A 14,319-nucleotide genomic window follows, 5' to 3' on the forward strand; every position below is an offset into this window, starting at 1 on the left:
TGACTGCATGTAATGATTTCAAAGCTGCACTTGCAAGTGGTAAAAATGTTCTCTGCATGAATTTTGTTGAGGTTGTTAGATTCCGTTTACCTTATTGTGACTATACACTTATGAATATGGATTAGAACTGCGTGTTCCATGCGGTAGCTCAATGTAGATGAGTCAGCCTGTCTAAGAGAAGAAAGTAGTGTGCAGCAGCAGATAGGCTAATGTCTTTTACTTTAGCAAACGCCTGAAAGCGGATGTCCCAGTAGGGGCTGCAAATGTGCTCATGTCTTTATGAAACATGTGGTTTATTAAAGCCACGCTTTAATGTGGTAAAATACTTCAAGACATCAAGTTTTCATGTGACAAAAATCTAACAAACTGTAGCTGAATTTATCCTCCAGCCTTGGAAATGGCAATTTGTGAGTCTGTTGCTTGTCTGTCCTTAAAGTTCTTTAGATCAAGAGTTGCTTTTCAGATCTTTTAGCTTACGTCATGTTGTCAGACAGGTTCTCTTTGTGGTCTCTTGATTGTACACGTTTAACATTGTATTAAATCAAAACATTCTTAAATCAAATAAATGATAACTTGGTAATGAATGGAATTTGTGTTTGATGCTCAACCTTGATGTGTCCCAAAGCTCATGCTCATATAAAATTTTTCCTCTGATGTGCATGAATTTAGGTCTTGCCAATAGTTTCCCTTCGGGGCAAATTAGTCTTGATTCTGAACTTCACTCGACTAAACTTAGCTCTGGTTTATTGTAGCTAAAAAAGACAGATAAATTATTGCTAGAGTATTCACGTTCCTTAAATAGGGTTTCTCCCCAAGGCAATTATACAAAGGCATTGCTGGACTTTAAAGAGAAAAAAGCATATGTGTCCTCCACACAAATTCATATAAAAAGGTTTTACCCAAAAGAAATCTATGCGTAAAAAAACAAATAAACTAATACAATTTAAAACGAGATCAAATATAAAAGATGGTGTAAAAGAGGATTATACTGAATGAATCAAGCAAAATTCTCTGCAAGTAAAAATAGTGATGTAATATCATGCGATGTCAAACTCTTGATTTGACTTGGTATTGGATCACTGTTCACGCCTCCTAATTGGATTTAAAACATGCTGAAGTTTTCATATCTCTATACTTAACTGCTCGTTTTTGTTAACAGAAAGCTCTTTTTCTGCCTTTGAATGCATTTATCAGAAGTACATCAATCTCCATGTTGAGATGAGTAATTTGCCATAAAATCAAAACTAAATGCCTTGGCAGGCTGCATCTGAAGATAATTTGTTCGTTCACATGGATATTCTTATAGCTGGGCGGCTCTAGCTGCTACGCTCACTTTAAAGAATTAAAAGTGTCTATTTTCTGAAAAAAATGTGATGTCCAGCTCTCATTTCAGGTCGTTGTAGTTCTGCACAAAAGCTCTGGCATATTTAGTATTGCACTCACACTTGAATCCCTCTCAAACATGTGCACATTTTCTGTCTGCCACTTAAATACTCTGCTGGATTTAAGCATGGCCTGCTGTGTTCTGAAAAATCACCTCGATCTTTACACGCAGGCAGTCACAGGTGCATGCACGGGCAATAGGGTAAGCTTGCTATGCTCCAGGGAATGGTCTTTTGTTGGAACCGATTAACCTTTTATCGGCATCCACGGAAAGGTTGTCTTTTTGCAATATGGGAATGTTAGAAGAGACGCTCAGTTTTTTTTTTTGTTTTTTTGTTTTGTGTATACTATGCTTGGTGTGTGTTTGTATGTGCAACTGCACAGTTTCTCCCTACTGAGCATACTCTTGATATGTTCCTACACATGTTGCTGACCCCTGCTGAATGTTAGAACACATTCCTTTGTCCATCATTGAAGAAAGAAATACCTGAAAAGTTGTGTTTCAAAAAGTGAAAGAAAAGGAAAAGAAGTTAAGCAAAACATAGGTTTGAGGACCATGACACTGATGAGGCATAAGAGGTCTGAGGTGTTCATGCACTATAAGACCTGACAGTCAGATGTAACTTGTTTTTTTTTTCCAACATGACCTGGACGTGTACATAAAGGTGTAATCACTTCTGTGGATGGAAATGGGTTTATGTCTCCAATATCTCACAGGGAAATATTGGAGACATATATACTGTGCTTCACAAAAATGTATACTTACCCCCTTTTATCACAAAAAAAGTAGTTTTTTGTCTAAGTTCCTTCTTCAACATTGCTTTGGCATGTCTTGCAGGAAAGTGCAATCTGGACTTCTAATAGTTTTCTTTCAATGTGTGCCTTTTTTTCTAGCCACTCCACTTTATAAAGCTTGGATTTGTAGAGTGCACAATAGTAATTGTAGCAGTCGTTGTCACATTTCCCAACCTCTCCGCAGCTCTTTCAAAGTTACCTTGAATAATGCCCTTGTCTGACCTGTAAGCTTCGGTGGACAGTCAGGTCTAGTTATATTCTTCTCATTTACCTTTGATTGATTGAACAGTGCTTTTTCAGGTGTTAAAAACTACTTTAAACTTTGCACAACCATACCCGTGACCTTCTTCTGTATTCTTTTGCCTTTACGGATTTGTTAGAAAATATTAGTGAGCATGTAGCATCATGTGAGGATCCCCCTCATTCAATCTGATACTACAATATAAATGCATACAGCCCTTTTCAGAATTTTCATTTAAAATAAATTTTGGAAACTATTTCCATTTCACTGCACAATTATTTGCTTATTTGTGTGTGTCTATTTTACAAACTTCTAGTAAAATAATTGCATCATAGTTGCATCTACTTAAAAATGGCCAATGCAGAGCAGTTCTTTTAGCTGCTAAAAATATCCACTGGGTGTTCAGTGAAGATTGTGGTACCTGGTCATTAAAGGGCAGTTATCTCAGTCAGTACATGAAAAAGCATTTCTAAATAATGTGGTCGTTGAGCCTCGTCATTCGGCCCAGAGCTTTTTGAAGAGTCCATTAGTCTGTTTGTGTTGTCTCTCTCCACACACAAACAGGTTATATAAATTGTGTAAAATAACATGAGCTATGTTAAGAAAATATTAAATCAGTCTGTTCTTATATTCATAATTGTTATAAGATTACCTCATAAGGTAATCATAAGGACATATATATATATATATATATATATATATATATATATATATATATATATATATATATATATATATAATAACTAAGAGTCATAAGTCTAGCATCTTCTGTAATTTGTAGTTCAGTTATTTATTTGTCAGCATGACCTGAAATCCTGCCTCACCAAACTTCATGTTTGCAGCATTTCCGGGAGCACCTCGATAAGCTGTTTGCTCAAGGCATTGGTATGTTGGACATGGCTCTGACGGAGGCGTTCAATCTTCTCGGTGATGTAAGTGACTCACAGAGGAACGTTATTTACGCCCACACACACACAGACACACACACACTCACCTGAACAACGGTTTTATGCTCAAATTTAATTAAGACTGTAATTAATAGCTCGGTTTGTAGAATCAGTACCAAAAAAAATCAGAGTAAACAAGGTACTTGATGACTCAGGTTGTTTTCATTAGGAACCATCAATTAATCAAATTTACATGCAAACAAGTAGACATACATGCAGTTATTAACTTGATCTGTGTAATCATATCTGGCGAGCAATGATCTGTGTAAATATCCTGCAATACCAACAACAGCTTAAAATGTGTTTCACTGCAGGCAATGTTGCATTTGTGAAACATTTTAATCTGTAATATCCTCATGTCCATAGTATTATGTATATTATTATGTTCTGTTTGCTTCATTGTTGCAACTGAAATATATTCTATCCAGTAGGCAGGAAGTTAGTAACATGGTCTTTTAGTGATTAAATGCGCAGATTGTTTTATATACAGTGCTGTGAAAAATAAAGTTTTTTTTTTTTTAACCTATTTCTTCCCCTCTATTTTTTTCTATTTATTTTTTGGTGTAATTTCACTTACCAAGGCCATAACAAAATCTGTGAACCAGAGCCTGTCTGGAAAGATACAGTAAGCCACAAGATCTCGAGAACCAACACCACCCATCATCAGGGTGGTGGCATTGGGAAGGACCGGGGCCGATTTGCTGCCGATTTACTTTTTCAGGTCCTGGACGACTTGTTTGTTTTCTTAAGATGCAAAACCTCAGTGTCATTTTCTCTCTGATTCCAGTTTAATAAGACTGGGAGGGGCAGTGAGTGTAGCCAGGCCATTATGCTGGTGACAGATGGAGCAGTCGATACATACGATACCATCTTCGAGAAGTTTAACTGGCCAGAGAGGAAGGTAAAAGAAACTCCATATTTTCTTATTGGAAATATTTTTACCTTGAAAAAGTAATCTTATTTTTAAATTAACCTTTATTCACAGATTATACTGTTGTAAATGTCTTTTTATTAGTGTAGAAGTATTCGACCTGTGAAATCTGAAAAGAGTTTTGCGTAAGTTTTGTGGGGACATTTATGTGCTATTCTTTGCCTGTTTTTCCTTTACATAGAAAACTGTTTTTCCTTTGTTGGCATTTCTTAAAGTCTTTTTCCGAAAGATAATTTAATCCTGTCGGTGTGCCTTTTAGGCTACAGGCTTGCTATTGTGTTCCTTTTGCTGAAAAGCTACTTCTATTTGGCCACTTCTATTTCCTGTACTGAAAGTTCCTGCAGTCTCCATTCTGGATCACTGCAACTCAGTCAAAATGAAGTGCAGAATTTTGTTTAAATACATGTTACAATGGGTTTCAACCTCTAACACTATTCTAAAGTACTGTTTCCACATACTGGAGGCAATTTCTTACACATATGCTGGCCACAAACCTCCCACTGGAAAATAATTTGTATTTTAACATCAAAGTTACATGTATCCCTCATCAAGCACACATATTTTAGAATAAGCACGCAGTTCTAACCACACATTTCCATTTGAAATTAGAAAAAAAAGAAATTCTCCAAAACAAAATGGCTGTTTTTTTCCATTAAAACTGCCAATACAAACAACTGCAAATTTAAACATGGACGTCAGAGCTTAAACCTGAAATCATTGAATATTTTTTCGTCAGAAACATAATTGCTGACATCTGCAATACTTCCTAAACTTGGTTTAGTCATCTACTAAACTTGGTTTAGTAGATGACTCACACTTTTTCAGCATAATGTACATTACTTTGGTTAAAATTAAATGGTGTTAGGTTATAATGACCATTGTTACATTTAGAGAATAATTGAAACGTTTCCGATATCGTTCTGTTTCTTAAGTAAGGCGGTGGTAGCATCATGCTGTGTTAGCATTGTGATGCAGAACAGCTTGGTGCTCTTTATAAAAAAGAAAACATAATCAGAACATTAAGGGAAATTACTGAAGCAGCATCTATACATAAATGGCCATTGGGAAAAGAACATTAGGTGTGTTTTAATATATTTGCCACTAAATATCTGGTTTCAGTTGTATATCTGTGTAATTTTTATTGCATCACATTTCAAAGAAATCAAATTTTTATTTCATATTATAGGAGAATGATAAAACTACACTGAAATAAAAACTACACTGAAATAAAAACCTTTATTTCAGTGTAGATTTTAAAATATTGATTTTAAACCAATATAAAAAAATAAATATGAATGAAGGATGCAGTTAAACTTTTTGGAGTCAGAGCTAAGTCATACTAAACAAGCCTCAAGCAAAATTGTAACTCTCCAGCCTTTGGCATATCCTGACAAATGTGCCCATAACGACTGCTCTTCAATTTCACCTCTTGGGTAGTTCGCAAAAGAATCCAGAAGATCACTAGATATATGTAATGCATAGCCGTGCGTTCATTAATATTAATATCATTAATATATTTTGGCAAATATAAATAGCATTGTTGTTGTGTCTATCTATCATAGTCTGTATGAAAGCTGCCTCCAGCTCCAGCACCTCCCCCTCACACCAAATCTTGCCTCGAGTCTCAACAGCAGTGAGTGGAGAGGGGACGAGGCTGCTAGATGGTTCCATTTAGAAGAACCCCGCTGATAATAGAAGTCTTCAGTCTTTGTCACTCTCTCTTTTCCTCCACCACTGCTTTTTAATGTTTTTTTTTTTTTTTCTAGCTGGCTTTACTGCCTTGCCTCTGTCTGACATCACACTACTGCTTGACTTTAGAATAGATGAATGCAAATAAGGTCCTGAATATATTTAAGGAAATTACTGATTTATTCATGAACTATTTATTCCTGTGAAAAACATTGTTGGTGCCTAAAGTCTAAAATAAAAAACAAAAACAAAGAAGCCTCAAGCCATGATCATTTTTCTTTTTCAAAGTGAAATGTGACAATGTTGAGATTTGAATAATAATAATAAAAACTAATAAAAATAAATAAAAATTCAGCACAAATGATTTGAACACACTTTGATACTTTGAAATTAGGTTGAATCATAAATTTATCAATGTTTTGAAGTATTCTAAAATACTTCAGAAAGATCATGTCAGAGTGGTTTTCTGGTCTCCACCTCATTCTGTGGTGCTGTTTACCCGAATGAAGAGGCTCCTCACCCTGCTGCCAACATTAAGCCTTGAAGGAAACATATTTATCTTGCTTGTTAGTGGGATTTAATTTTGGTCATGATCCATATCTCATGAACATGGTTGAGGTTTTGAACATAAGAAAGGCTGGTAAATTGAAAGCTTTGCATTGCGGCTCCAACCTTTCATGACGTTCAGACAGATCAGGCAACAATCCATTCATCCAGCTATCATTTCATCGTACAATTACTTTTGCACAAACCACCAGCCAGTCCTCCTGGGTAAGAATATTTTGAAAAGTTACTTTTGATCATATCAAAAGAGCACTTCAAAGAACACGAGAAGCTGTCCAAAGTGCTTAGAATGGAATAAATTTTGAATTTGCTTTCTGATATGAACATAGATAAACATGTATTTAAATTCTTCCTCTCGTTGTCATTTCTAGTTTCAAATCCAGTGACGGACGTGCATCGCAAACAAAAATTAAGCCAAGAACACAAAACACAGAGAATGGTGGATATTCTGTCCAGAGCTGAATAACAATCAAACCAAATGAGTGTTTTAAGTTGGCGTTGTATGCTGCAGCAAAATGCCCTACACTTTAATTTTTTGCTCAACCTAAGAGTTTCCAAACCACAGCTTTGATTTGATGCGTCTGCTTCTGCACTGCTGATTTAAATTGCTGGTTGTGGGTGACCATCATTAAGGTCTAAATAACAGAGACTACCAAAGAATTACTGTTTGATAGCTAAACTCACACACAATGAAACGCGCTGCAGTTGGCAGAGTCATGTTGTCTGGATGAAGTGAGGCAATGAAAAAGTCAGCCACTGAAGCCAGAACAGCTGTGCCCCCAGAGGCTTGCATCTGCGCCAATCTGATCTGGCAAAGTTCTTCTCACACAGCCATGCACACACCAGGATCCATGGACACACCTGCCAGCTACACCTTCTGCTAGAGCTGTCTGTAAACTGTTGGGAAAATCTGGGTTTGGCTGTAGAGAGAGATTGGACTTCTCATAAGTCGGATCATAGATGTCAGATTTTGCATTGAAGTCCTGCTTGTCAGCACTTACATCTGTTCTCAAATGCTACTTAAATGTATGACGTTCAAAGATGACACATTATTTAGATAAAAAAACTGTAAATGAGAATTGTTAATCCTTCGCATGTCCGTTTATTGCTCTAGTCAAATGAATCCTTTTGACATGGACTCGAGAGTGTTATCTTTTATAGAGTACTGTACTGGCTTTTATCAAACTGTGATCATAATGAGTAATGGTAGCAATTTGCTTTCTTTCTTTAGGTTCGAATATTCCCCTACCTGATTGGTCGGGAGTCAGCGTTTGCAGATAATTTAAAATGGATGGCGTGTGCTAACAAAGGTGGGATCTTATTACTTTTTTCTCCTTGCGGTTAGTTTTTGCATGTTACTAAGGGAGAACTCATCTCTATATTCGATAGCCTGGGCGAGTGTGTCGGTGCTCATCAGTATTAGCACTTGCACATGACAGCAGGCAGCTGGTTGCAGTTGCACCAACACATCATGTCACGTTATTTCATCTTCCCCCAAGCTAAAAGTACAATCGAGAGAATACACTCTTTTCTATCAGCGTTGTGGGTGGTCACTTTTGTCTCAGTGCAAAGAACACTTTCCGCCAGCTTCTATATTTAGCCGGGAGGTGGCTGATTTAGACAGTCTGGCTCCATTTCCTCAAGCGCACGAGATAAGACTATAGAGTCACAGGTCACATAAAAGATGTGCTCGTGTATTTAGCAGCATGTCTGCGCTGAAGACCAGGGCAGCCGTGGCATTGTGTGGAAGCGATATCAGAGAGGCTTTCTAGTCAGCTTGAAGGTGTTAGTGGTGATGATGAGATGACTGTATTTGAGTGTGTGTCATGCTGGATAAATGTGCGTGAGTGTCAGTTGATCATACATACAGTGACAGTCAAATTGCCTACAGTCATCTGTGTTACAACAGATTTTACATCTGACATTTTAGCTCTACTATATGTTGAGTTTGATACACACTGTAAGGACTTCCACAAGTAAATACAAGCTTCTTAGCTCACCTCGCCTGTGCTGTGAATGGAAACTCAATCAGAATATGCAATTGTTGCTTTTAAAAGGATAAAAGTGGATTTTTGCTAAGATCTTGTTGCGCTAGTGTGCTTTTCTCATTGCAATTAGATGTGGAATGGGCAGAGAGGAAAGGGAAGACAAAAAAGTTAGAAATCAAACCCCAGGCAGTTGTGGGTTGTGCCCCAAACTGCCACCAAAGATACGCTGATAAGACTCTGGAATTTTTTTTTTTACTTCAGTGTAAATAGTGAATGGTTTTCCATCACGTAGTCCTTGACTTGTTGGTTCCCCACAGTTACTTTTCTGAATCAGCTTTGATAAATAATGACCACTCAAGTCAGGATTATTCTGCAGGTGCTGCAGTTTATGGAGATGATCTGATGCAGCTGTTTAACCATCACAAATATTTTAGATCATTTTGAGTGCCCATGTTATACTCTTCTGGCACGTGAACAGCTGTTTATGTCGTATATGGAAGTTGTGGGAAATTTAAGTCTTGCTTGCATGTTAAAAATAATAATCATATATTGTTTCATGCTGAACAGATGCTATTCATTTACATTTATTTTAAATGGCTGGCTGGGGTACCAGCAGTTGTGTAACTGGTGATTTTGTGCAAGACAAGAAAATCCCAAGTCAGTTTTTTATGACAAAAATATTCCCAAATCAAAGGTTGGATTTTTGCACCGTTTTTAGTGAGCAATTATTATACCACATCAAAAGTTTTTTTTTTTTTTTTAAGATTCTGACCAGAAGCGCCAATAAATTTGCCGTTACCATATTGAAGATAACATTTTGACAAGATAACAGACATAATTATACCTATGGGGGAATTTCACTGAAAGATAGGATTCCCTTGCCTCTCTTTTTTATATCTGGAGTCATGTGTATATATGTGGAATTAGAAGTTTATTTGTAACATGAATTTTTTTTTTTGTTTTTGCTTTCTGTGATGCAGAAAATTGAAAAGAAAAAATCATAGGTACGCAATAGACACACATAAAACAGCAACAGATAAAATTATTCATTTTAAAGTGCTGATTGTCTCTTGTTCATCACTTAAGACGCTAACCTAAGAAGTTAAAATCAGATTCATAACCACAAACGCACCAACTGAGAAATTATGTAAGTCTTTTTTCTAGGTTTTCTTTAGACTGGGTGTTTTTTGTTTATACATTTTGGTAACACTTTATTTTACGGGGGGTGAATAAGACTGTCATGACACCGTCATAAACACATGTTATGACCATGAATAAAGCTTTAATGAATATTTCTCAAGGCTTTATTCATAAACAAAGCCTTCATGAATAAAGGCTTTTTATTATAAAGCGTCATTCAGTAAATTATGACACTTTTAATACAAAGTTGACATTATTCAAAATGTCTTTGTTATGACAACTTGACATTAACCAAGAAATCATTACTGTTTAAACTTTACCTTTAATAACATAAAGTTACCCAATTTTTAAAGTGCAATCATTAATACTTTCATAACAAATTCATATCAGTAACTACACTTAAGTTTCTGCTAAAGTAATATTTTTAGAACAATCCGTACATGAGAGTTTTGACAGATGTTAAAATTAATGTGAATTGAACATTTTTAAGGTGTTAAATACATTTTAATTAGTCACTTAACTATTTAGTATCTCATGCTAAGTTAGTCTAGATCAGTTTTACTGGAAATAGTCTGAAATGATGTTTCTTGCTTAAGTTGGCTACATTTACTCATAATTCAGCAGGTTGCTGCTAACTCCATCACACTATAGCGACCAAAAGGTTAAAATCAAGTTTACTTTCTCTTGCTTTTTCCTCAAAGTTCAGGACATTTATATCGATTCAGTCACATATCACTTTTTATAAGTAACCTTTCATCAAACTTTTTTTTTAAGTATAAGGCTATCCATTGTTTAGAAGTTTAGTAGTTCTTTTTTCATATTATGATGCATTTTTTTTACTCCCACTTCATCATATTCATGTGTAAGGACACCATGTGAGATTTGGCTTACATATACAGTATATGCCAAACCAAGGTTCTTTGAAGACTATTTTTCTGCCCTCGCCGTTTCAGGCCAGCATGTGTCTAGCATGTGTAACAGGTGTGCTGCGTCACTGAGACCAGAGCACATTCATTATTCCTTTGGCCAGCTCATCTCACTGGCCCCAGTTGCTCAGCCTGAAGGACATCCTCAGCCGTCCAGAGGGAGCAGTCATTCTCAGGTCTCTCTTGTGATGAACGATGCATTGAAGCCGAGAGTCTGCTTGCTGTCTGATGAAAAGCAAGTGTATGAATATGTTGTGTTATTGTATTCTTCGGTGAGATAATCACCAAATTCATATGATTTATAGATTGGTTTTACAGTTATCAGATTGGTACAGTTACCAAAGTTTCAGTTTTTTTTGTTTTTTTTTAAACAAATATCCATTTTAGTTTGTCTTTAGATGTAACACAGGTACAAATTCAGAATTGGGTGTTAATTGGTAGTGTTAAAGAGTGATGTTTGTTTTCTTTTTGTGTGTAAACTTTGCCTTTTTTTTTTTACTTCATAGTGTAAAGACTTTGCTGGGAAACAGTGACCCTAAAATCTATTTCTTTGAGACGTGCTTTTCTGCTTGACTGCTTTGCACTGATGGAGGCCGTTTGCTCTTTTTCCGTTTGAGTGGAAACTTGTTGGTCTCGCTCTTTTCTCTCTTTCATGTGTCGTTTCTTGTGCTCCGTCTCACTGTTGTCCTGATTTACTTTCCAGCTTTCTTTCCTCCCGCCGAGATAACAGTATTCCCTCCTCCACATGTACATTAGTACCATAATGATGGCATTACCGCTCAAGGAAATGGCACCGCATTTGGGTTTTCTGAGAATAGCTTTTACATCACATTTGCATACCACTTAATCATCCACAAACCCATGCTGCTTTGCTCTGACTTGAGCAGTCTTTTGCTATTTTTCATACATATATCCAGGTTGCCGTCTTCTCTACCAAGTAAATCTCTGCTGCCCTCTGTATTCAGCTTTGCTACAGAGACGAGTAAGCAAGTATGATGTTTATAACTTGGAAAAGATTACTGCCACTGAATCTCATCTCTTACAACTTGAAACAACCTGGAACAAACATACAGAGATCTGCTCTTGATCAGTCTTGGGTGTATAACAGAGGTGAGGGACTTATTAATAAATTGAGTTTGAGACAAAAGTAGGTTCGAGATGTAAGTCAATAAAGCTTTATTTGAATTTTACCAGTTTCAGTTGTGTTGTAGTCGTATATTTTCTGTGTTCTTTCCAGCGGTTGCTTTTGATATTGACTGACGCGTTTAACAAACAAAGCTCTCTAATTTTTGCTCTTAAAATATTTGACTGGATTGAGCAGATATGTCATGACATGAAATAAAACACTAACGCAGTAATGGAAAATGTTTTCAGTGAAAGTACAGATTGCATCATAAACTACATATTTACATGGAGTATGATAATAAAGTAATATTACATTATCTATGCCCCTACCAGATTTAGATTTAAATCTTCTTTTAGTTCAACCAAGGGTTGCATTTCTGACACAGATATGTCATGACAACGAATCAGTGTAAACTGCTTGACACTGCTGAAACATTTCAAAACATTTTTCTTTACTTCCACTCACAATTAGCATGTTGTTAAGACATTACTGTAAATATAAATCTGCCAAGAGTTTTGAGTACCAGGATTAGAAAAGATGTCAGTCATACATTGTAAATATTAAATCAAGAGAGACTGTGTGGTATTTCCTACCACTGATCAAAAGCTGGAAATTAGATTTTACTTTCTGGATCTTAAATTTTAAAAAGTGATATTTGTATTTTTTTTCTCAACATTATGTCAATTTGAGAAAAAAAAATGACATTCCTTTATGTCATTCACTAACTATCACACTGTTGTGATATTTTTAAAAGTGTGAAATGACATTGTTTTAAAAATTGCCATTGCAAGTATTTTAGACATGTCTGACAAAACACCCGCAGCACCTTTTTTAAAAAGATAATAACCTATGGATAACACAGCAGTAGATATGTGTGGGGTATGTATTCCATCCAGGAATAAGTATATTTCTTTCTTTTGTTTTTTTGTTTTTTTTCTGGTAGCATTCTTTGCTAGTTTTCAGTAACTCAGTCATAGTTTACAAAAACAAACAGTTTGGGATGACTGGGAATTGACTTGTTCCCTTTCTCTGCAGGCTACTTCACTCAAATTTCTACGCTGGCCGATGTTCAAGAGAACGTGATGGAGTATCTCCATGTCCTGAGTCGTCCCAAAGTTATTGACCGGGAGCATGACACAGTGTGGACCGAGGCATACATTGACAGCACTGTGAGTGGATCCTTGTCTTCCCACTTTCACTTCATTTGTTGGAATGTAACACTTTGCTTTGGTAAAACTTTATACAACACACATTTTATTTATGCTTATGTTCAAAAACACCTTTAGCATTTGGAGAATAAATGAAATATATAATTAAGACAAGAATGAATGTGAATTAAACACGTCAGCGAGCTGAAAATGGGTCTGTTTGTGTCTGTGAATGCCAGTGCACCAGTGTGTGAAAGTGTCTGCTAGTATATGCAACAGATGGAATCATTAAGGAAATGAGCCTCTTGTGGACATTTAGGAGTCTTGTAGCATGAGAAGAACATTGACCGCAGCCAAAACTGCTTATGGCAGACAATTGTTTTTCATTAGAAAAGGGCTTTAAAACTTGCATAGAAGCTTAGATACCTTTGTCATGCTTTATCATTATGTGGTATGTATCCATTGTGGAAATAATAATCACACTGAAAAGAGAGTGACGATTTGCACACATGGTTTTTGGCAAAAAAAACCAAAAAGATAAACAAATATAGACTATTATTTTACATTTTTGTTTTTTGATCTTTGTTTTTATACAAAAAGGAACCAACGAGGCTGTAGCGATGTAGTTAACAGCAAAGCTAACAATAAGCTAAGTATAAGGAAGAACATAAGTCAGGTTCTGTCACAGGTGTCAGTGTAGAAATAGTGCGGGCAGAGAGGTGTGTGCTGAAAGATGCCTTCCTTAGGGCAGAAGATGTTCTCTAAAGAGACGAGTCTTCAAGGTTTTCCTGCACATAGACAAGAATCCTCCTGATCTTGTAGCCCGTGGTAGGTACCATGTTGGACAAAATATGAAAAGATTGAATTATCTTAAACATGGCACTGCATTCAAATAGAGCATTCAAGTAGATAGGACCCTTTGCATTAAGCACTTTGTAGACTAACATCAGTGACTTGAATTTGCTGCCGGACGTTAAGGGTATCCAGTGTGGCTCAATGAATAGAGGTATAATTTGTGCTCTTTTAGGCTTATTAAAGACCAGACGCACTGCTGTGTTCTGGACCATCTGCAGAGCTCTCAGGCTGGGAGACAAGTTAGGAGGCCTTGGCAGTAGTCAATGCAGAGTACTGCATTGTGTCGTGCTTTTCTCAGTGCAGCAGCACAAGCTTGTCTTGATTAGGGAAAGTTTGGATGTTGACACTTCTGTAAACTGTCTGCCATTAGCTGCCACTCTCTTGGTAAAAAATTCTGTCAGATAGGTGGTGGAGGCAAATGTTTAAATAGTGAGAATTTTTTTTAATGTAGATATACTTTTTTTTTTTTTACATCATTTGCAAGGAACGGGGGTGGTAGTGCTTTAATTTTTGCTAGATCTACTCTAACAAAAATTTGATTTGTGCCATTTTCTTCCCCAGCTCTAAAATTAGGCACAATACACAA

At 36.3% G+C, this 14,319-nt stretch overlaps 1 protein-coding gene across 1 annotated transcript in view; it reads left to right on the forward strand.

The window, feature by feature from the left end:
• The window catches only part of cacna2d3a (calcium channel, voltage-dependent, alpha 2/delta subunit 3a), a 113,314-nt gene that overhangs the window by 51,491 nt on the left and 47,504 nt on the right, over positions 1-14,319 (forward strand). Inside the window, exons 9-12 of the mRNA XM_081609056.1 lie at positions 3,262-3,351; positions 4,154-4,267; positions 7,782-7,860; positions 12,766-12,899. Coding sequence (XP_081465182.1) covers positions 3,262-3,351; positions 4,154-4,267; positions 7,782-7,860; positions 12,766-12,899 — 417 coding nt within the window. The remainder of the gene's footprint in view (positions 1-3,261; positions 3,352-4,153; positions 4,268-7,781; positions 7,861-12,765; positions 12,900-14,319) is intronic.

The sequence above is a fragment of the Poecilia reticulata genome, chromosome 7 (genome assembly GCF_904066995.2).
Source record: "Poecilia reticulata chromosome 7, P_reticulata-male-v2, whole genome shotgun sequence".
In the NCBI taxonomy this organism is placed as follows: domain Eukaryota; kingdom Metazoa; phylum Chordata; class Actinopteri; order Cyprinodontiformes; family Poeciliidae; genus Poecilia; species Poecilia reticulata.